Source organism: Candoia aspera, chromosome 1, assembly GCF_035149785.1.
Source record: "Candoia aspera isolate rCanAsp1 chromosome 1, rCanAsp1.hap2, whole genome shotgun sequence".
NCBI lineage: Eukaryota > Metazoa > Chordata > Lepidosauria > Squamata > Boidae > Candoia > Candoia aspera.
Window position 1 is genome coordinate 94,102,784 of NC_086153.1, and position 21,470 is coordinate 94,124,253.

The 21,470-nt window shown below is 37.8% G+C and overlaps 1 protein-coding gene across 1 annotated transcript in view; it reads right to left on the reverse strand.

Annotated features, from left to right (window-relative positions):
• Positions 1-4,041: 4,041 nt before the first annotated feature.
• ENPP1 (ectonucleotide pyrophosphatase/phosphodiesterase 1) overlaps positions 4,042-21,470 on the reverse strand; it is a 56,506-nt gene continuing 39,077 nt past the window's right edge. Inside the window, exons 15-25 of the mRNA XM_063309914.1 lie at positions 20,515-20,642; positions 18,039-18,108; positions 16,406-16,493; positions 15,685-15,860; positions 14,062-14,107; positions 13,803-13,957; positions 12,762-12,897; positions 10,713-10,793; positions 9,325-9,457; positions 7,843-7,999; positions 4,042-5,498 (exon numbers count right to left, since the gene is read on the reverse strand). Coding sequence (XP_063165984.1) covers positions 5,331-5,498; positions 7,843-7,999; positions 9,325-9,457; positions 10,713-10,793; positions 12,762-12,897; positions 13,803-13,957; positions 14,062-14,107; positions 15,685-15,860; positions 16,406-16,493; positions 18,039-18,108; positions 20,515-20,642 — 1,338 coding nt within the window. The 3' untranslated portion in view covers positions 4,042-5,330. The remainder of the gene's footprint in view (positions 5,499-7,842; positions 8,000-9,324; positions 9,458-10,712; positions 10,794-12,761; positions 12,898-13,802; positions 13,958-14,061; positions 14,108-15,684; positions 15,861-16,405; positions 16,494-18,038; positions 18,109-20,514; positions 20,643-21,470) is intronic.

The following is a 21,470-nucleotide window of genomic DNA, read 5'->3' on the forward strand; positions in this document are numbered from 1 at the left end:
AAAGGGAGATGCCAGAAGTTCAAGCTATTTTTAGAAAAGGCTGAGGAACATGTGACATTATTGATGATGCATGCTGGATGATGCATGCTTTGGGAAAGGCAAACAATACCTTCCCCACAAAGTCAATATGTGCTTCATTAATTATAGAAAGATGTTTGATTCTGTCATCCATGTCAAGCTGTGGAATTCAAGCTTAGGAAAATGGGAATTCCAGAACATTAGATTGTCTTCAAGCAAAACCTATACACAGGTCAGAAACTCAGTCTGGACAGAACATGGCGAAACAGATTGGCTCCATTCAACCTATATGCTGAATATATATTGAGAGAGACTGGATTAGAAGAAGATGAGAATAGCTTTAAAACTAGAGGAATAAACATGCATAACCTGTTTAATTTTTAATGTGGGGACCTGGTGGGCCAAAAAAAGAAGTGTTAATTTCTTTTAATAAATATATGAAATAAAATGCTATTTTAGATTTTATTATGATTTTGAGTCAGAACTGTAACTTTTGTATTAATGAGTTGCTACAAACTGGCTTAGTAGGAATCATTTGACGTATACAACATTCGTTAAATGAATAAGTAAGCAGAGAGAGGTGTGCATGGAATTTCACAGAGTGACAATACAAAGGCAGAATCCAGCCCATAAAGCAGAAGAAGCAATAGACAGGCTAACACCTAACATTTTGACACCTGAGTCAGAGCAGCAACCCTGCTCTGACTCAGATTATCTTATTCTGGCTTGTAATTGTTCTCCCTTTCTGGGAGTAAAATGCAGTAATACATTTTAGAGCCCGTACTTTGCCATCCTTTCATATCCCCAAAACCTTCATTTTACCTGATGGTAGGTCCAGCCCTGGGGAAGGAAAAGGGTTGGGCCAGACCTGTTTTTCAGGCCAGGATTCCTTCGTTGGTCCTATGAATGGGCTTGGAAAAGTGCATGGATTGCCCTTCCCACCGAATCCTTTTCTCCCATAACATCTGTCCAAATGTTTGGTGGCCACCCAGATTTCTCAAGCAGCTCTCTGGAAGCACATGGAACTTCAGGGAAGCAGTCAGCAAAAAATCACCTGACTATTTGGGCTTGTTTTCAGTGGAAAATGATGGTTATAAAGACATACAGTACATCAGTCCCTTATTCCTCTAAGCCAAATATACTAGTCATTGCTTTCTCTAAGGCCCACTTGCACAGCCCACTGTAAAACTTAAAGGTCTTTTTTTTTTTTTTTTTAGTAATTCAGAGTGCATTCAGTAGGTAATATTTTGGGATCAGCACCTGACAGGTCTCAGATAATGAGTACTGACTTGTTGAGTGATCATGGTATGCTCACTGATTCTTGTGGGGGAGGGTTGGAACTGGGAAGGGGAATGTAATGGAGTATCCTGAAAGCAGACAAGATTGATCGGCTGGCTGGATTCTTGAGAGGAACATACCATGTGCTGGCATGTTTTTATGTCTATATTCTGGAATAATACTTGAAAGCTCTCAGATATGGGTGTGAGTCCATGTTTTAGTTCATACCATGCTGTCATCTTCAATGTTGGTAATTCAAAAACTGCCTTCCTATGCATATTCCTTCTTCCAGGTAGCTCACCATAAAAAATTCTAAATGATTAGGGCAGTCTGACCCCATGTGGTAGAGCTGCAGAATGTTTACAAAGTACTTACAGAACATATAAAATGTGATCTTGGTTTCAGTAGGCTATTTGCTCATGTATCTAATAATTTTTGAGCAAAGGAAGGAAAGGAAATCATCATCATCATCCAGAACTTCAGAGACCAACATAGCATACACCACAAGTAGCACCACCCCAGGTGGTGATTTGCTTGATTCTGTCTTGGCTGAATATTTCAATTTCTTACAGAATAAAGAGTCAGAAAGAAGTCAGGCTTTAAAACAATCCTTAGGCTTCCCAGAGAAACAGTAAGAGTTCAGAGATAACAAAGGGTGAAGAATTTTGTGTTACCATCAGTTCCCATCTGATTACATTTTTCTCAGCTTCTGTGTTCAAATAATTAATATTACTTCTGGTTTTCTTTAAGATATATAATTAAAGTGTTTGTGATATGGCTAAGGGAATACATTCTTCATGTTTGTAGTCTACTATCTTCCCTGGATTTTTCCTCTGAGAACCTGCCAGGGTCCATCTTATCTCAATTATCTCAATTCTTGGAAAGACTATACTGGAACATGATACCATCAACAGCCATTCCTTTTTGCTTCTTCTATCAATCCAATTCTATTGTCCTTTTCCTAGTAATTGGAATCAGGAACAAGTAGGTGTGAGAACTGAAGTAGAAACCATTCAGGCTAAAAACAGTATGAGGCAGGACAATTTCTTGCCCCATAATTCCCTCAAGACTCCTGTGAAATGCATTTGATTCCAGAAGAATAGAATCTCATTTGCTCTTTGTCTTGGATGTCTACTTATGCACTGTTGTTACAGAGATGATGCCTGGAAAAAGAAGCTATTTGATAATACTGTAACTACTTGCTTGTATTTCTTCCTTATTCTTAAAGTAACTATCTTTAAGATACCAGCATGAAACTGTTATTCCTTTCAGTGTAACTTGCATCATTGGTGAATTCAAATAAATAATTCCCAAACTCCAAAATATTGATCCTAAGCACTGTTATCATTAAAAAAGACAAGAGAAAGAAAACTAATCTGTTATACAGTATTTATTTACAATTCTCCTATTCCCCTCAAAAAGGCATTTCATAATTTCAGTCATATACATTTGGAGAAAGATTTGACTATCTTCCTACTAGAGACTTCATCTTATGTGACAAAAAAAGAATTCCAATAGAAGAGAATATATGTAGCTCAGGGTTGAGTCCTTGGTGCTCTCTGAGCTTGGTTGTTTGCTTGCAGACGTTTCATTGCCCGACTAGGTAACATTGTCAGTGTGAGTGAGTGTGGAGTTTGCACCCTTTTTATATACAGCAGCTTGCCCTGCCAGTGTTGGTGGGGGTGTGGTTTTCTCTTTGGTAGTTCCTTGATTACAGTACTGTTTTTGGCTTGTTTGTCTGGTGTTAATCCTTCCATATCTGGGTGTTGGCTGCTGGAGGGGATGTGCTCTGGTCTTTTTTGTTTCCTTCTTAGCTTTCTATTGTCTCTTTTGAATGGTGTATAAATATGGTTTATTTCTATGCGTCTGTTGATGCCTGATTTGTCTGAATGCCAAGTTTCCAGGAATTCCCTAGCATTTTTGGATCTGGCTTGGTCTAGGATGCTCACAGTTTCCCAGTTGAAATTGTGGTTGAGTCTGTCCATGTGTTGAGATTAAGGAGTATTCATTATGTCTTCTGCTAGTTGGTGTTCATGGATACGCTCCGCTAGTCTTCTGCCTGTCTGTCCTCCATAGTGGCTGTTACAGTCCTTACACTGTATGTCATGGATGACTTTTTTTTTTCCCCTTGGGCTACTGGGTCTTTTGGTTTACTTAAGATGTTTTGGAGGGCTTTGTTGGTTTGTGTGCGACGGTGATGCCATGTGGTTGTAATAGTCTATTGATTGTTTCTGAGATGTTTCTGATGTATGGCAGTGTTATCCTTTTCATTAGTTGTGTTGTAATGGGTTGAGTGGTCAGGCACCAACACTGGCAAGGTGAGCTACTGTATATAAACAGGGAGCAAACCCCATACTCGCTTGCACTGCTGATGTTACCTAGTTGGGTAATGAAATGTCTGCAAGCAAACAACCAAGCTCAGAGAATACCAAGGACTCCACAAAAAAGAATTCCTTTACGGAAGTTGTGTCTTGCTACTTCAACGCAGACAATTGTTTTGGAAAGATTGTCAGGGCTCAAAGTTCAACAAAGGAAAATCTATCTGAAAACATTTCCCAGGAATAATCTTCCTGCATGCTGTATTTAAAGGTGGGAGCTGTTTATACTGAAGACATGTGTTCCTTAAGTAATCTTAATCCTCCCTCTCATCAAAATAGGTATGAGACTTTATTGTTACTTGCCAGAAATGTTTTCTAGCCTTCTACTGTCCTCAGTAACAAGGTATTTTATTTTCTAAAAAATGGATTTTCTCACAATCAGTCTTTATTCAATGCTAGAAAAGGAGATGGTTAGTATAAATATAGAAGTGTTTTATACATGTTTGGTTCATATTGATACAATATAGTTTCAGGAATCTTGCTACTGTACAAACCCTATCCAGTCATTATCTCCCACATAAACTTCGGAGAAACCAGTCTTCAGTCTGCCATCATGGACCTTATGTTGGGTAGGAATGCCTTATGGAGGGAACTATATTCCACAAGCAATTAAAAATGGAGCTTTTTAAGAAAGCCTTAGATATGTGAGCTAACCTTATCTATTATACCACTGTTTGTATTAGGTTTCTTTTATTATACTATTCTGCTTTATTGTACAGTGTGTGTTTTATATTTATGTGTTGATGGAGGTTGTAAAATGCCAAGTATCTCTGAGACTGTAGTTAGGTTAATCCAATCAATCAATCAGTCAATCAATCATGCATTCACTTAGCATTCAGCCACATAACAGATATAAGCACTGAAGTATCATAAATCTACCACATGCCTGTTCAGATGTATGAATGGCTAGTCAAATATAGTATCTGGGGATATGGTAGCAGTATCTAGAACATGGCATGAACATTATGGAAGCATTAAAGGCAGTATTACCAAAAATGATGCAACTATCTTTTATGTTTTCAGGAATAGCTGAACATGCAGTCCACAGTATATTAGAGCTGTCATCCTATAACCACTTAGCTGAAAGTAAATCCCATTTATCTTAAAGGAGCTTCTGAAATGATATACATAGGTGTGATATTCCAGAAATAATCAAGAATATCCATTAAATTATATTCTATTTATTAAACAGAGTAAAAAAAAAAGTTCAGAAAATGACGATTTTTTAAAAAAGTTTGTATGTTACTTAAAATTTTTGAAATATACATGCCAGTTGGGTTCACTTTTAGTTAATCCACTCTTGCCTTTGTGTAAAAAAAATCAGGCAGAATAAAATAACTCCTGAACACTTTTATACTGTTGAAATCATTGTTGAATTGTTGGTTTTTATCCCATACACTTATCTGTTGTGTTGATGTTGCAGATTGGCTTTAATAACAGTATACAATACTTCTATCACATTGAAGAGAATAATAAGGCTGAAAATTGCTCTTCTCTGATATAGGTGGTCCATTAAATGTCCCTGAGATACAAAATGTGGCAGAGATTCTTTCTTGGTCCCGTTTTGTTTCAGTATCTTCTAAAAATCTTCCAGCGTGTTTATGAAGCTGTGATATAATCTCTCTTTTTCAGTACAGAAATCCAACAAAATTAAAATCAGGCCTTGTCAAAACTTGGCAAATATGTTTTCAATTGTAAAATCTCAGCCACAGGCTGTTTTCCTTCATGATAAAAGCTAAGTCCTGTAAGAAGTTCCACATCTCTAACTCGGGCAACATGAAATCTCATTCTCTCCTCAACCCACAAGGATTCAGGCTTGCCAACCTATCAGAAGAAAGAAACAAGAATGCTAACATTCTGTTGTGTCACAATACACAAACTCAGCATATCATATAGTTCATGTTATAGATATTTTGAGATGTTTAAGAATTCAATACTAAATTGGTAAATTGCTATGGAGATGATCTGAGGATGTTCTGCAGAGCAAGAAGGAATGGTGTTCAGAAATGTGAATCTAATAGCCCTTACTTTCAACACCTCATGAACTATTGACCATAAGGGGGCAGTAGAGTATAGATAAGAGAATTAAGAGCTTATACTGTATCTTTGTCTATCATTCTGCCTCTTTTTTTTTTTAATAGATCACTGATCTCGGGTCACTTCCTTCTGCCTGTGTTCCCAGGAACTTGTGCAAAAAAGGCATGAAAGCTGGCTGGGTGACCTTGGGCCAGTCTCTCTCTCTCAGCCCAACTTACCTCACAGGGTTGTTGTTGTGAGGAAAATAGGAGGAGCAAGGAGTATTAGCTATGTTCCCCTCCTTGAGTTATTTATAAAAATAATAAAGGTGGGATTAAAAAATCTAAAAAAAGAGAGAGAGAACATGCTCTTTGACTCTCCTCCTAATAGAATGTAGCTAGCTAGGTGCTAGAATTTGACTATTTCTATAATGTATTTCCTATAAATAAATCTCTTTTCTGTTAAAATTATAAAACCTGCTTTACTAATAATTGTTCATGTCATATTCTCACTTTCAGAAATGCTCAAATGCACACAAAGAATACTTCAGCGGCCAACCAAGGATTTGATCTCACCGGAGCAACGTGACTACTTTTTATAAGCGTACCAAACATACAGTCCTAATACAACATGCAATTTAGCATTCTTTTCCATAACAGTGTGAACTGAGCAGTCATAGAATTATAAAGTTGAAAGAGGCCATTTAATTCATTGAGTCCAATCCCTATTCAGTGTGGGAGTCCAAATTAAAATAGCTAGGACAGATGGCTATCTCGCCATTGTTTGAAAACAGCCAGTGAAAGATAACTCACCATCATCCTTGGTAATTGCTTCCATTGTTAAACAGTCAATACTATTTGGAAACATTTCCTGACATTCAGAAACTGCCTTCCTTTAACTTAAAGCAATTACAGGTAGTCCTTGACTTATGATCATTTATTTAGCGACTGTCCAAAGTTACAACAGCGCTGAACAAAGCAATTAATGGCCAGTCCTCACACTTACGACTGTCTCAGTGTCCCCACGGTCATGTGATCGCAATCCAGACACTTGGCAACCAGCTCACACTTACAACAGTCGCAGCATCCTGCAGTCACGTGATCGCCATGTGCAACCTTCCCAGCCGGCTTCCAACAAGCAAAGTCAATGGGGAAGCCAGCAGGAGGTTGCAAGTCATGGTCAAGTGATATCTCGGTTAACAATTGCGGGTGATTTGCTTAACAACCATGGCAAAAAGGTTGAGACGTGAAGGTGCTTGCACAGGGGACCTTTCACCTTTCACTGTGGTTGTGGGTCGAGGGCTACCTGTATTCTGTGTCCTGTGACAACAGAAAGCAGATCTGGATCTTCTGTGTGGCACGTCCTTAGATGCTTTAAAACTATTATATTCTACCACCATCATCACAATCACCCAATTTTTCTTCTCAGGAATAAACATAATGAATTCTCTCCTCCTTCTTAGGAGCTGTGTCACACTGTTGATTCATAATCAGTTTGTGATCAATTATAATTCCAAGATCCTTTTCAAATATACACCTTTTTAATTACTGAATAATAAAATCAATTAAGAGAGCTAGTTTGGTGTAGTGCTTAAGGCACCAGGCTAGAAAATGGGAGACTGTGAGTTCTAGTGCCACCTTAGGCACAAAGCGAGCTGGGGACCTTGGGCCAGTCCCTCTCTTAGCCCTAGGAAGCAGGCAAGGACAAACCACTTCCAAAAATCTTGTCCAGACAGTTGCCAGGAGTCAAGACAGACTCAAACCACCACCCCTGCCCAAACCTGCATTTTAGACCAGGATTTGAATTCTTTCCCCCCTGTATTCCTTTTAAATTTTATTTTGTTACTTTTGGCCCACTTCTAGCCAATATTTTGAATATCTGTGAGGCCCCTATGGCATAAATGCTCACAACAGCCACAATGACCACTGCGTTAATGTTGTGCTGATGTTTATGCCAGGCCTAGAAATGAGGTTTGTGTGTTAAAATTGCAGAGCATCCTTCGATTTCAAAGCTTTTCTTACGTACTTCTTGCACTTTCAAGCCTATGTATGAAAACTAGACATTTGTACTTAAAAGAAAATGAGCGCTCGCTCTCTCTCGCTCTCTTTTTTTTTGCATTTTATGTTTCTTATATTAAAAAAGTAGTACTCACTATGCAGCTTTCACTGTTATCTTCTCTGTGAGGTATAATGTAAGACATAACATCAAGAGATCCTTCACATTGCAAAGGTGTCTGGGAAACATTTTTACAACTTGTCAACATAATGAAGTAGTGCGTTGGAATCAGGACTGCTAGATTAGTTGAGTGTCTGGAATTTAATTTTAAAAGAAAAACAACAACATTTTGTTGTCAGTTAAACTGAGCATACCCCAGGTGCATGGGCAAAGAAATATACAAGCTATCTGGTTAAGCCAGAACTATAGTATTAAGTGATCTACTATTCCAGTAGATATAATCCATCAAGATGTGTCAAACATAGGCTAAGTCTAAACAATTATACTTGAACCTCAAATGAAGTAATGTATGGGATGCAGCCTCTTGAAAGGAACAGATCTCCCTTGTTAAACCAACTCCACAAGCAACTTGTTTATTTCCAGGCACATTCAAAGAACTGGTTATAAACCTTTAAAACCATATGTAATGGGGCCAGACAATTTGTATGATAACATTCTTAAGTCAGTCTGGGCTTCACAATCTCCAAGAGAATTTCTTTTCTCAAATCACACTGTTAATTTTTATTTAACGGAAAGAGAAATCATGGTCTTCTCAAGTACTGTTCTAACTTGTAGATATGATTTTAATGATGTGTGATTTATGCTTTTGAAATATACTTTAAATTAATTTCCCTTTTTTAAATCTTATAATTACTGTTAGAACAGTGATGGACATGCTTTATGGAAAAGAGGAGTATACATTTAATACAGCAATAAATAAGAGACATCCACATGATTTGAGGCATTCATCAAAATGATAAAAGCAGCATTGCACTGTTGCAACTCAAGCTCTATTGGTTTGATACTTATGTGTGATATCATGAAGCACATGTGAAAGGGATGAAGCTTGTGGCATGACAAGACATTGCTTTCACCATTTGTCCCTCCTCTGACATCCCTCTCCCTGCCCCTGCACAGATGCCTCTGAGAATGGGCTGCCCACAACACTGTTAGAATTTTAATGTAATTTTATATTCCTTGATACCTATTGCAAGAAGTTTAATTTTTTGCAAATATCATATTAATCAACTTGAACCACATTCTCAGATTAATGTGAGTACTGAAATGGTTTCACCCACTAGTTTTTAAATACCCTATAAAAATATCTTCAACATTGCAGATTTTGAAATAAAGTATGTATTAAAATACTTATCTGAATGTATATTTTCATGCATTTTTTAAAAAGAAAAGCCACAGTTTACATAGGTGAAACTTGGATATAACACATTGATACATATGGAAGAAGCCAGAAAGGGACTGATTGGCTCATTCTAAATTGTTAGTTGCCTTACTTCAGGACATAAGTTCTGTTAAGTCAGGAAAATACAATTTAACTGAGGTTTGTTCCTATAAATTAAATTAAAGCAGCAATTTTAACACATATTCACACACACAAAAGGTGAAACCCTTATCTACCTACCTTCTTATTTCTTCTGGTGTATCATACACGCCATTGTAGTCATAATCAAATATAGGACCTGTGATCACATTTACACCATTTCTGGCTGCAGCATATGATGGCAGTAGGACAGCATTAAAATATTCCCAAATCACTGGAAGCACAAGGGAGAATATCACTAAGAAAATGCCATAAACCTAGGAGAACCAAGGCAATCAGTGACATTGCTGGTTGAGGGTCTATTTTCTTGTTCTAGGACCATAGGTTGCCTTTGTTTTACTTATTTATCAAACCAGTGTGAATTCCACAACTATTTTTGAGTATGCTGGAGCTACACAGACAGTCCTACCCAATATTCTGTTTTTGGCATACTGAAGGCTTGGAGCTCAGGACATGAGCTTCCAAGTCCAACATATATTTATGAATGAATTAAGCTCTGATGTGCGTTGTCTGGACTTCCAGAGTATAATGCAAACAGTGACATTTGCTTTGACCATCTTTTTTATATTTCTTGAATGGGCATGACATTCTTTGCACAGGTGATTATTGGGCCCAATCCAGAAATGCTCCTAATGTTTACTGGAATCTACCATTTGATTCCTGATCACACTTGAGGCAAGACTTTAGAGCTGAAACAAAACTATGGTACTGGTGATCAAGGCCTTTCACCTGCCAGTAAAAAAGATTTCCTTCACTATAAGCATTTTCCATCATGGTTTTACATAACAACTGTCTTGGCTAGCTGGGGAATTGCCCACACATCTTAAAGTTGCTGAGGTTGAAAAAAACTGTTCTAGATAAAGGTGATTCTAGAGACTAGTTCTCTCTTTCTGTCTCTCCAATTAAAATAATCGATCAAAGATAAAGTTAGATGTGGCAGGGAGCCCAGGCAACCAGGAAAGCAGCATTGTGTCCATGCTAGTGTTCAGTCTATGGCCACAGAATTATCTATCTCTGGATTAGAGAACTGAAAACAATTCTTGATAGATCTATTTAGAAGTCCCATTTTGCTCAATGGGCTTCTCCCAGGTGAGCAGAGAAACTATTTTAGCCTTCCAATTTTAGCAGTGTCTTGCTTGCATGAACAGGGGAGTGCAGAAGCTATGATAAGGAACAAAAGATCCATTTCCGTTTTGGCTTGTTAAGCTATGGTATGATCATTTGAAGTAGACTGCAGACTTTCAGAATCAAGAATGTAGGAATTCAGGAAGCTGTTATGTATGATTCCTGTGTTATGGAGGCTGAGGAATTATAGCACAATGTAGCACAGGCACTATCGTTCATTGCATACTACTATGTGTATATTATTGCAGACACAACCATTTATAAGAGCATAGCTTTAGATAATTATATTTTATTAGCTTGTACTTTTCCCTTAAAAAAGAAAAAAAAACATAATTAGCCTTTACCTCGAAAAGCAGAATATATTGGTGCTATGTTGCTTGAGAGAAGTCCTTGATAATAATTTTTCTTATCATCTTTAATCAGATCTAGGAATATAAAATATATAGGCAAGCATTTACTAAAACTGATGTACATCAAGTATTTCAAATGATTGAAAAACCTTTCTAGGTCTTTAAATAAATGCATGGTACTAAACATTGAAGTCCAAATATAGTGTTCAAGACCCAAACAGATAGTTTTGCTTGTTTGTTTATTTATGTATTTATTTTAATGTATAGGCCACCTGACACCTAAACAACTTTGGGAGGCTTATGGCTAAACATGCAACAGATACAATTGACTGGAAGATCAAAATTCCAAAGTAAAACCAGACCAGATCAAACCAAAATAAACCAAACCAAACCATACCAAAAGGGGCTCCACAATCACTCTGCCCTCAAAGCCTGGGAGAAGGCCTTTTGCATGCTGAACAAAGCTTTGGGCTTGTGAGTCTCAAACAGTAACTTTCCTTTTAAAACCAAGAGGACTGTCAAAAGGAGCTTCTTATTGTCAAGAATGCATCTATACATATATCTATATATCTACATCTACAGTACAACTACATCTATCTATTGATATTAGACTCATAGAAAGCCTTAGGCTATGCCAGGACTGTCCCCAGCAAACTGCAATCATACCAAAATGATATGTACATGGTGATGTCATCATACAAATGCTGCCCTTACATTCTTGCATCTTTGGTGCCTGATGCAAATAAAAAAGTTGTGGTATTTGCATGATGACATCACACATGTGTCATCATTTGCCCCTCCTGCTGATATACATGGGCTATGCACATCCATCAACTTGCAACCGATGTAGACATACTTAGGATTACACTGTTAGACATTCTTAAGTCAGCACACTATTCTGTTGCAATCCTCTCCAAACTGCACTCCCAAAATGGGTTGGACTACATCTCCCACAATGACCAGCAAATATGGCTATTGACCTGCTGACTGGGCAATCTGAGTCTTGTAGTCCCAACACACTTAAAGGACACCAGATTGTATGTAGCACTGCATTCACTAAAGAGCCCATTCCAAAATTTCCCAGGAATGTTGACAAACACCCTGAACTTTCACAGGAGCAAAAGGCAATCCCTACTTAAATGTCAAAGTCAGCTTCAAACAAGAGGATGCCACCTAATCTGGGGGTTTATAACCACCCCCCCCATCTGGGGGTTGTGTTTGTAAAAAAGAAACATCCAGTGCATAAATTACTTATAGAATACAGAAAAGAAATCAAAATTTACACGTCAAAATAAATGTACATGCTAAGATGACTGGGTTTCCAAAAGCATATATGGAACAGTTCAGAATTATTTTTTCCACAATAAGCCTTTTTGAATTAGTGATTTCTAATGTCACCTGGCCATTGCTAAACAATATACCCTATCTATGCTCATTCTGTGAGAAATCAAACATTTTAATGTTTATGCTCCACGTTGACATCCTGTGTATTTATTTTAACTTTAAAATGATGGTTCTTTTGTAGTTTGAATGTAAAAGATGAAGAGTGTGTTAATAGTATCTTCTATCTGCCAACCATAATTTTACAACTTTTTTTTACTTAGTAACATTTTGTATAAATATCAATTATAGATTTTTCTAGGTTGGCTTTGACTTACCTCCAATATTTAATCCTTATGTATAAAAGAAGTTTGTCCACACATTTTAAGAATGTGTACAACTTTTGTACTGCAGCAGAAACAGCAAGTTTGATTTTGACTATTAACTGATTTCTGCCTTGGCTGATCTCAAATAAGCTAACCGAGGTTGGACCTGGTTAATGTTTCAGTGGGAATCCAGCATGAAATCCCAGGGCTATAAACTAAATTAGCAAGTAAAACAAAATTCAGAAGAAGGCAACAGCAAACTGTTTCCATACTGTTGCCAAGGAAAAAAACATGGGTGTTCCTGTAGTACCAGGAGTCAAGCTCCATTCAGAAGAAATTTTACCTATACTGTGTATTATACCACTCTGCTTCGAAGTAAGAGAGGAAATTGAATTACTTGGAGGGAAAAGAAATCCATAGTTAAACTGAGGGTGATTTTTGTAAAATAAACAAGTCTGACTGCTGTTTAAAGGAATACGATGGTCCATGTGGAAGCAACTTGAGGTAGCATCTGCAGAGGCATTCCAGCTGTCCTAATTAACAAAACAAAAGTATCAGTGGTTGTGTATATGTACTGTATATAGAGAAGAACACAAGATAAATATCCCCCTATTCTTTTTCAGCACATACAATAATTCAGTCATATATTATGAAAGAGGTTTTTCTAAACTCTATTATGTTTACATGTTCTCTACCTCAGGCTAAGTTTGGGTGGTTGGGGACTTCTGAAGACATCTCTATTCACAGATTTATCATTTTATAAATCCAGACCAGGAAAAGATGCAGCTGCTTTTAAGGTGTTCCTGAGAGGTGTTACATGTGCAGTCATGCATCCATTTACATTCAGTCCTTCAAGTCTGGATCCCTGCACAGCATGCATGCATTCATACATTGAGAAATTACGTAAAGGGATAGGGATTCAGTCCATCTGCCTAGCAACACAATAACTCTCCCAAACTAGGACCAAACTTGCATAAGGAAGGAAACTAGCAAAGGAAAGATCAAGATCAAAAATTGATCTGATTTGGCTGGAAGATGATACAAGTTCAGAAGAAATCCCCCAATGCCTCCCTAAGGAAGAGGCAGTTGGGTAGCAGCTTGGAATCTGCTCCATTCTCCCTTCCAGTTGCATGACCCAGAGAGAAGAATATACTGTATGCTCATCTTGTATTTTCTGCTGCACAAATACATGCAAACATATGATGATAGCTGGTAAAGAGATCAGGAAAAAAACCCAGAAGCCAAGCTCCACATGCTTTCCCTTATTTTACTTAAACCACTGCTGAAAACGTGCATTATTTAAAATTGATTTATCCCCTTCATCTTTGTTCCCAACTTAAATGAAACCAATATCTGGCTTGCTACTCTTGTTTTTCCTGCCACTTACTGCAGTATGTCTTTTTCCTTCAAATGAAAACTAAATCACCAGCATACTTACATGCTTGTTAACAGAATAGCTACTCCACAAAGGCATCTTGATGATCTGGCTAAATCCACTGACATAACGATGGTTGTGAAGAAGGCAAAACTTCTGATTCTTTTGGAGCACATGAGGCCTCCCAAATGGCAAGCTGTATTTTTCTATCTTCTTTACTACAGAAGGCAAAAGGATGCTAGGTCTGCTACCATATCATAATTTCCCAGTCAAGGCTTTCTACTTCATTTCCCCATTTCCCAAGAGCAGTTACAATACTTACTTTCTGAAGTAGTGAGATCTACCTGTGGTTGAATCAGTGGTAAGCCCTATATGTAAGGGAAGCCAGAAGATGAAGTCATTTTTATGCAGCATCGAACAGAAGAAACAAAAAGTTATGAAAAAAAAAATCAGCAACATCTACAGCAAACTGAAGAGTTGCCAAAATGATGCCTCATGCAGGAGGCAGTATCATCACACACATGCTATCCTTCTGCAATTATATAAGCCACAATATTTCCCTGATGACATTATCACACATGTTTTGACATCTGTTCTCTTTGCTCCTCCCCACCGCTGTACACCCATGCAGGTTTTTATCTCTTTTGCTTTCATTTGAATATATACAGTATTAATATAACTAAAATCTTCCTTAAATATGAAAACGTATGCACGGTGGAACAAACAGTCCCATTTATAACTCTGTTTAAAATCTCTAGAATCAGAGCCAAGTTATAATGGGTCTTTGTTGATACATGAAATTATTTTCACATTTAATTCTTATTTGAGAGGGATGACCTCCCTCCTCTGTCCCATTTTTCTGGAAATCAGCCACATTCATTCCCCTACCAAATTAGAAAGAAATGATTATCATTTTCTGAGTCAAAATGGTAGCTGCGCTAGCTGCTGTGAGCCATCAGAAGGAGGTTTGACCCTTCCTTCATCTCTGTCACTTTAGTGACCTGCAGCATTCCAAGCCCAGGAATCCATAGGAAGACTAGGAGAGAGCTTTCTCTTCCTGTCTCTCCTTGTTCTGCCCCCGTTGTTTCAAAGAGAACAGATAATCTGTTCCACATTACGTGGGCCAATGGGAACAGTATTCAGGGATAGGGAGTTATAGTGCAGACAGAGGGAAGCTACACTGGGATTTCTTCTTCAGCTTTGATTTCTGTCTAACTAGAGAAGAATTTTGGAGTTCATCACATTTCACAGCTCATCAAAGTTCTTTTCTGAATTCGGCTCCAGAGCACTTTTCTGACATCTCGAGGTCTTGTATGCCAGCTCCATCCAACTCTCTTCAGCTATGATAAATGCATGCAAAGCTTAGACTGGGAATAGATACATTCAAAGACACGTTTCTGTATGATTTTATGGTAAACTGACATTATCAGTTGATCTGAGATTGCAGAATGAAACAAATTACAAATAAATATACACCTATTTAATTACTGAGTAATAAAATCCATTAAGAGAGCTAGTTTGGTGTAGTGGTTACAGAACCAGGCTAGCAACTAGGAGCCCATGAGTTCCAGTCCTGCCTTGGGCACAAAGCCAGCTGGGGACCTTGGGCCAGTCACTCACTCTCAGCCCTAGAAAGAAGGCAAGGGCAAACCACTTCTGAAAATTTTGCCAAGAAAACTGCAGGAACTTGTCCAGGCATTCGCCAAGAGCCAAGACTGATTCAAAGGTACAAATTATACATATAGATCATCTTGACTGAATTACATCTAAATTTGTCCACATATACAACTGTGAAGACGGGAGATATGATTCCAGTTAAAAGTCCACAAATATTCTAATTGCTCTCTCTGAAGAGCAAGTGACGTTGACCAAAATTATGCAGGACTGCATAAATTCAGCCAAGAATGTAATTAATTGCTGGCTTTTTGTTCCTCTACGTCCTTACCAAAGAATTACAGGAGCAGCTATGGCCATCAGTGGAGGTCCTCCGCTCCACAAAAGGGCATAGTGAAGGGCTGCTTTCTTCTTTGGGATGCCTGGGAATATAACTGGCTCTCTTGAGAAGATGGTTGAGGCTTCCATGAGTTCCATTGTTAGGGGCTGGTATTAAATCAAGAAGATCTAAAATAGTTGAGAAAACAGTGTCAAAGATATTGAATATATGTCTTACATCGCAGTTTAAACATAATTCTAACAATAAACATGCTATAGACATAGACATTTTTTACTTATCTGGGTACTAAATTTAATAGCAAGTTATGCCAATTTTGACATAAAACTTTAAGTATAAATAAAGCATGCTATTTTTTAAAAAAATCCTAAGTTCAAATAGCAGTTACTAAAACATAATATAAAAATAAATAAACAGGAGGAGTTCAACATACATTCCACTGGGTCAAAACTAGAGAGACCTCCCATATGGGAAGTTTTGAAGAATCACAAGAGAAGCTTTTAAGGAAAAAGGAAGAGAGTCAGATGGGGACCAAATTCCAGTTCTAACAGGACTGGAAACTGGCACGGGCACTGACATCAGAAATAGTCTTGCAACTTCTCAATATAATAAGTAACCAAAATGACTGGTATAATTCTAGATGAATGGTAAATATTTTCCAGAAATGTTTTGAGTTGAAGAGATAAAGGGGTTGGGGGGAGCCAATTTATCATACCACACATTAAATTGTAGATTTCAATGTTTTCAAAGGGATCGACTTCTGTTTGGAACTTGAATCCAGGTCCAAATCCAATAAAGAGCGCCTACAACAAAAATAAGAAATTGGAATATCCAGTTAGTCTTTAACTGGGAAATTGCTGAGTCCTCCAAAGCAATTTATTAAAAACTTGCCTTCAGAAGAAGAGAATGGTTAAATCTATGTATAAAAGACAGCTAGCTTCACACTTAATAAGTTTATGCAAATAAAAAGTCACCCAGGAAATCCAGATAAAAGCAAAGTTGGATCTAGCATAGCTGACAGCAGATTTCCACAATGGTCAATACTCAGCTAACGCTACTTTTATTTCTTTTAACAATTAGAATATGCACCAAATCATACATATTTCTGTGCAGATGTTACTGGAATCATAGATTAACTACCTCAATTTTCTGTAAGTATTTAGAATACATCTGTGTTGAGACAAATGAACATGAGTTGTAAGCAGCTTCATTCCAGGCAATGAGATTCATCATCTCTTTTGGTAATTCTTTTCTTATTTTCTCCTAAAAACATCTGCTTTTTTTCCCAACCACTGCTAATATTCTTCTGCAAAGATTTGCATATAGTCTCTCTCAGTAATATAAGACAGAGTTCTCATAGCAAAACTGTTTAGCTACTCTTTTTTTTCCAAACGTTGTCCTTTTAGATTCCATCACAGCTGCTCAGAAGATAATATCAGCACAAAATGAAGAGGCTTACCATCTGGCTACAAGCTGCTTCATTCATCAACAGAAGCACCGTTTCTAACTTAAACAAATATAAGTTATGAAACTCACAATTTTGGTATCAGCTACTGAATTACTCTCATCCCACAATACCTCATGACCAGCTCACAAAAAGAGCAGGTCCTGCAATTTAAGGGAAATTAAATACCGCAAAACCAAATCTGGTTTTGTTTTATTAAGCTGAGCAAGTACTAATATCCCTGAGTCTTCCACACCAAAATTAGTAAAATTAATATAAGTTTTTGAGCCTTTCCTGGGTCTGAGTATGAATTTATACCTCTGAAGCCTACTAAGTTGTCATGGGATAGTACTAGAACTGGAAGAACGCTATACTGTTCTCCATTATTTATACAAGGGTCTGAAGAACTTATTTCACTTTCTATACTTCAGCACAGGAGATCAGGATGAATATTAGGAAGAATTTCCTGATAGTAAGAGTGAAGGTTTCAAACAATGGCATGATGGCCACCTGCCAGGGGTAGTTTAGTAAATTTCTACACAGAGCAGGGGGTTGGAATAGATGGACTATAAGACCCACTTCAACTCAACATTTATTTTATTATTTTTCCTGCTGTTTTCTAAAGTATGAAGTTACTGTAAGTTCATAGGCAGCTCCCAGCAATGATCTGTTGAAAAGGGCATGGCTTTGCCTTTAAAGATGGGAGGAAAGAAGAGGAAACAGAATTTGTGGTCCCTTGCTAAGCAACCACTCCCATAGGTTATTGAAAGGAATAAAAGTAGGTTTGGCCTGAGAGAGAAGCATGGAAATCTGAAAACAGGAGCCCTTATATCTTGGTTGAAGGAGCAAAAGTCAGCCCAGGTTCCTAAAAGACTGGAAGGCACCAACAGATATTGCTATTTACCTGCATATTTGCAAATACATTGTCTGATCCATGAAATCCACCAGTGCAATACTTGAGCTCAGAAGGTATCCTGCAAAACACAGGCATTACTTTATAAGAAACAAGCCTGCCAGCATCTATTAAAGTAAAACCTCTTCTTGGCCTTTCCTTTCCACATTTAGTCTTCTTGACACAGTGCAATGTATCACTGCAAGCACATTCTCTTCTTCGGTTGCTCTGACTATAGAATGCTTTTTCTCAGGTCTGTTTAATAGCTGTCTATTCTTGGTGATACTCATGCCAAACTCCTTCAAGAATGTGCTATTGACCTGTAACTGTAATTCTTTGGTCATCTGTCAATTCACACATACGGTATAGGCAGATCCTACTTGGAATATTTTGGAGCTTGCAGAATTGTTTGGCAGGAACTCTGCCCCACCCATGCATATCTTGCTGTACCCCTTCAATTCCTAAGACCAACACCACAGATCTGAAGGAACAGAGAAGTCACCTGAAGTCAAGCAAAGTACGAGAGTAGATTGTCTGAATTCACAGATGACCACTCAAATAACTGCAGTTAAAGATAAATAACTAATTCTTCTGCACCATGGTTTTTGTGATTCACAGATATGGGTGAGTAGTTAGCTGGAGGAGAACCTGATTGTCATAAGGTGACTAAGGAGAGGACTAACCCTAACCCTAAGTTGCACTTCTCAGTGAGCAGAGGCCAGTCTATAATGCTAGATAAAGGTGGAAAATTGAGTCTGTGGCCTCCTGGTATAACACTAGCAGGGCAAAATGCCAAGGAAGGCTGCCAATGCCACTGTTGCTCTTGTGGAATGAATGCAGGTTAGATGTTCAGAGTGGGGGGTGCTGTTTAACCAGTTTGTAGCAAAGTCTGATGATTGCTGCTATCTATTTGGACAAATGCCAGGGCAAAAGGCCATGGCCTTTAAATGGATCTTGGAAAGGCAGGAGTAAATTATTGGAATACTGCTCTACAGTCCAGATAAAAAGTGAGAGCCTGAAGGACATCAAAAGAATGAAATGGTGTTTTTAATAGTATTGAGGGGGGAAATGGTAAGGAATATAATATCTTGATTCAAACAGAAGGTTGATTTTGGAAGGAAGGAATATCTGAGCAAAGGATTACTGTACAATGTTCTTATGAAAAATACAAAACAGAATTTTTTTTTTGTAAGGAACACAGTACTGCAGCTTTATTAGCTGACAACAGAGCTACAAACATATACCATGAAGGGAGGTAAATCAGGATGGTAATCAAGGGTTTTTACATTAACAAAGCTTTTGACCAGCACTGGATTAACTGTTAAGCAAAATAAGCATGTGCTTAGGGGGGCACCACAGAATTTCTCTCCTAGCTATCTTGCCATTAACTCCTTCACTGCCACACTTGACTTTAGTCCTTTTTTTTTTTTTGTAATTTTCCTTATCTGCTGTGGTTGACTTTTATTGGCATTTTTTTTCCTTTGGCATGGTGACTTACTAAAGTTTAAAGGTTTGGTTTGAAGGTGTCATCAGATATCATATTCGTTTCTGCTTCATGGCGTGACAGTTTTGCTTCTGTCAAGGGGCATCACTGTTGGACTGTGCTTAGGGCATCAATTGGCCTTAATCTGGCCCTGGTTTTGACATTAAAATAGAGAAAACACAATAGGCTGTTCATGAAACTCTTCATTACTAGAATGGGGAAAAAAGATGGAGATGGCCACAAGATATATTTTCATTATCTTCCCAGACAGTCCTCAAGACATTTTCATTTAACTGCAAAGGAAGACCCATGTGGAAGATTCCCAGAAGCAGGAACACTTGCTCTATGTCCTTCTGGAGTTGTGGAATCAAATCCTCCAAATTGTAAGGAAGAGAGAATCAAGACATTCTTTGGAAGGAGAACCATCACACAATAACATGCCTCCCACTCCTTAAATCACTCCAGAAGAATACCATGATCAATGGTACTGAACGTTGCTGAGAGATCAAGGAGGGCTGGGATGGATGCATCTCCACCATCCCAGTCCCTCCAGAGATCATTGACAAGTGTGACCAATGTTGCCTCAGTACTATAACCAGGTCTGAACCCTGACTAGAAGAGATCCAGATAATCCACTTCCTCCATGGCCCTTTAAAGTTGCAACCCAACATGCTAACACATTGGTGGTTGAAAACCATCTTAGGGTATTTGGTGGAAGCCATGTCTGTACTTGTATCCATGGGGAATGAGGCTCCTACCAAATAATTCTGTAAGTTCTAGAAGTTTCTGAACAGGGCAGTGCATAAGAGTTGAGCCCTAGTATGTGAATCGTACAGGCCACGATGAAAAAATTCTCCTATCCAGATATGTTCAGCCTCAAAATCCAGGAAAGAAACAGAAAGTAATTCATTTTATATTATATTGTAAGATAAAGCTACAACAGAAATAATTTGCTCCCTCTTAAGTGAAATAAATAGTTAGGAATTTAAAAAAGCAGGAGCTTACCGGGCAAGCTGCCACTGCTGGTCCATATAAAAATGTAGAGGTTCAATTCGGTCATTATTGGCATAGTGAAATCGCTTGGGGAGCAGCTGCTTCAGGTACGGCTTGAAATGCTGCTCTGGGACCAAACACTGCAATATGGAAATTACAGTAGATGGTTATATCCAATACGATGCAAAACTTCTTATACCATGTATTCTTTCTCTCTCCCTTGTTGCAATCTGCCCTCACAAATCTGCTTTGGACAGTACCCAGGGATGCATGGAAATGTAAGAGGTAGAAAAATGTATTTTATCAGCAGTGGCATTTCTTCTCTGGATAGAGATATTATGCCTCTAACATGTTTATTAAGTTTATACTTTCTTTTCTTCTAACAGATGGCACCCAAGCGGCAGGTAATGCATAAACGAAGTTGTTAAAGCACAATCAAACATAAATAACATCCATTAAAATATAAAATAAAAGCCATAAATAAATAACCAATGTCTGCTTCCCTATTACACATGGAATCCAAAACCTGCTTGTGCATCAAAGGTCTGCCTAAATAAAAATGGCTTGGGCCTGCACTCTTTTTTTAAATATAATTTTTATTGAAGAAATTTTTAGCAAGATAAAAATGATACAAATATTAGAAAAGAAACAAAGAAAATAAGGAAGAATAGTGAATAAGTAAGAAAGGAAATAGAGATAGTAGAAATAGAAATAGAAAATATTGTACAGAAGCAGCTTCCAATCTTTTTGACAGCTGTTATAAATGCCTTTGTATTTATCTTCTCTCTCTAAGGTTACATCATTTGGGCCTGTACTCTTACATGAAAACATTTGAAGCCAAATGTGCATAAAACTAATGTGCAATCAGACAGGACCCTGATTTCCCTACTTTATATCTCAAAAGATTTTGGTGATTTTTCTCTGAGACCTTCTGTAATGTCATGCAAGACAACTGAAAACATATCTGG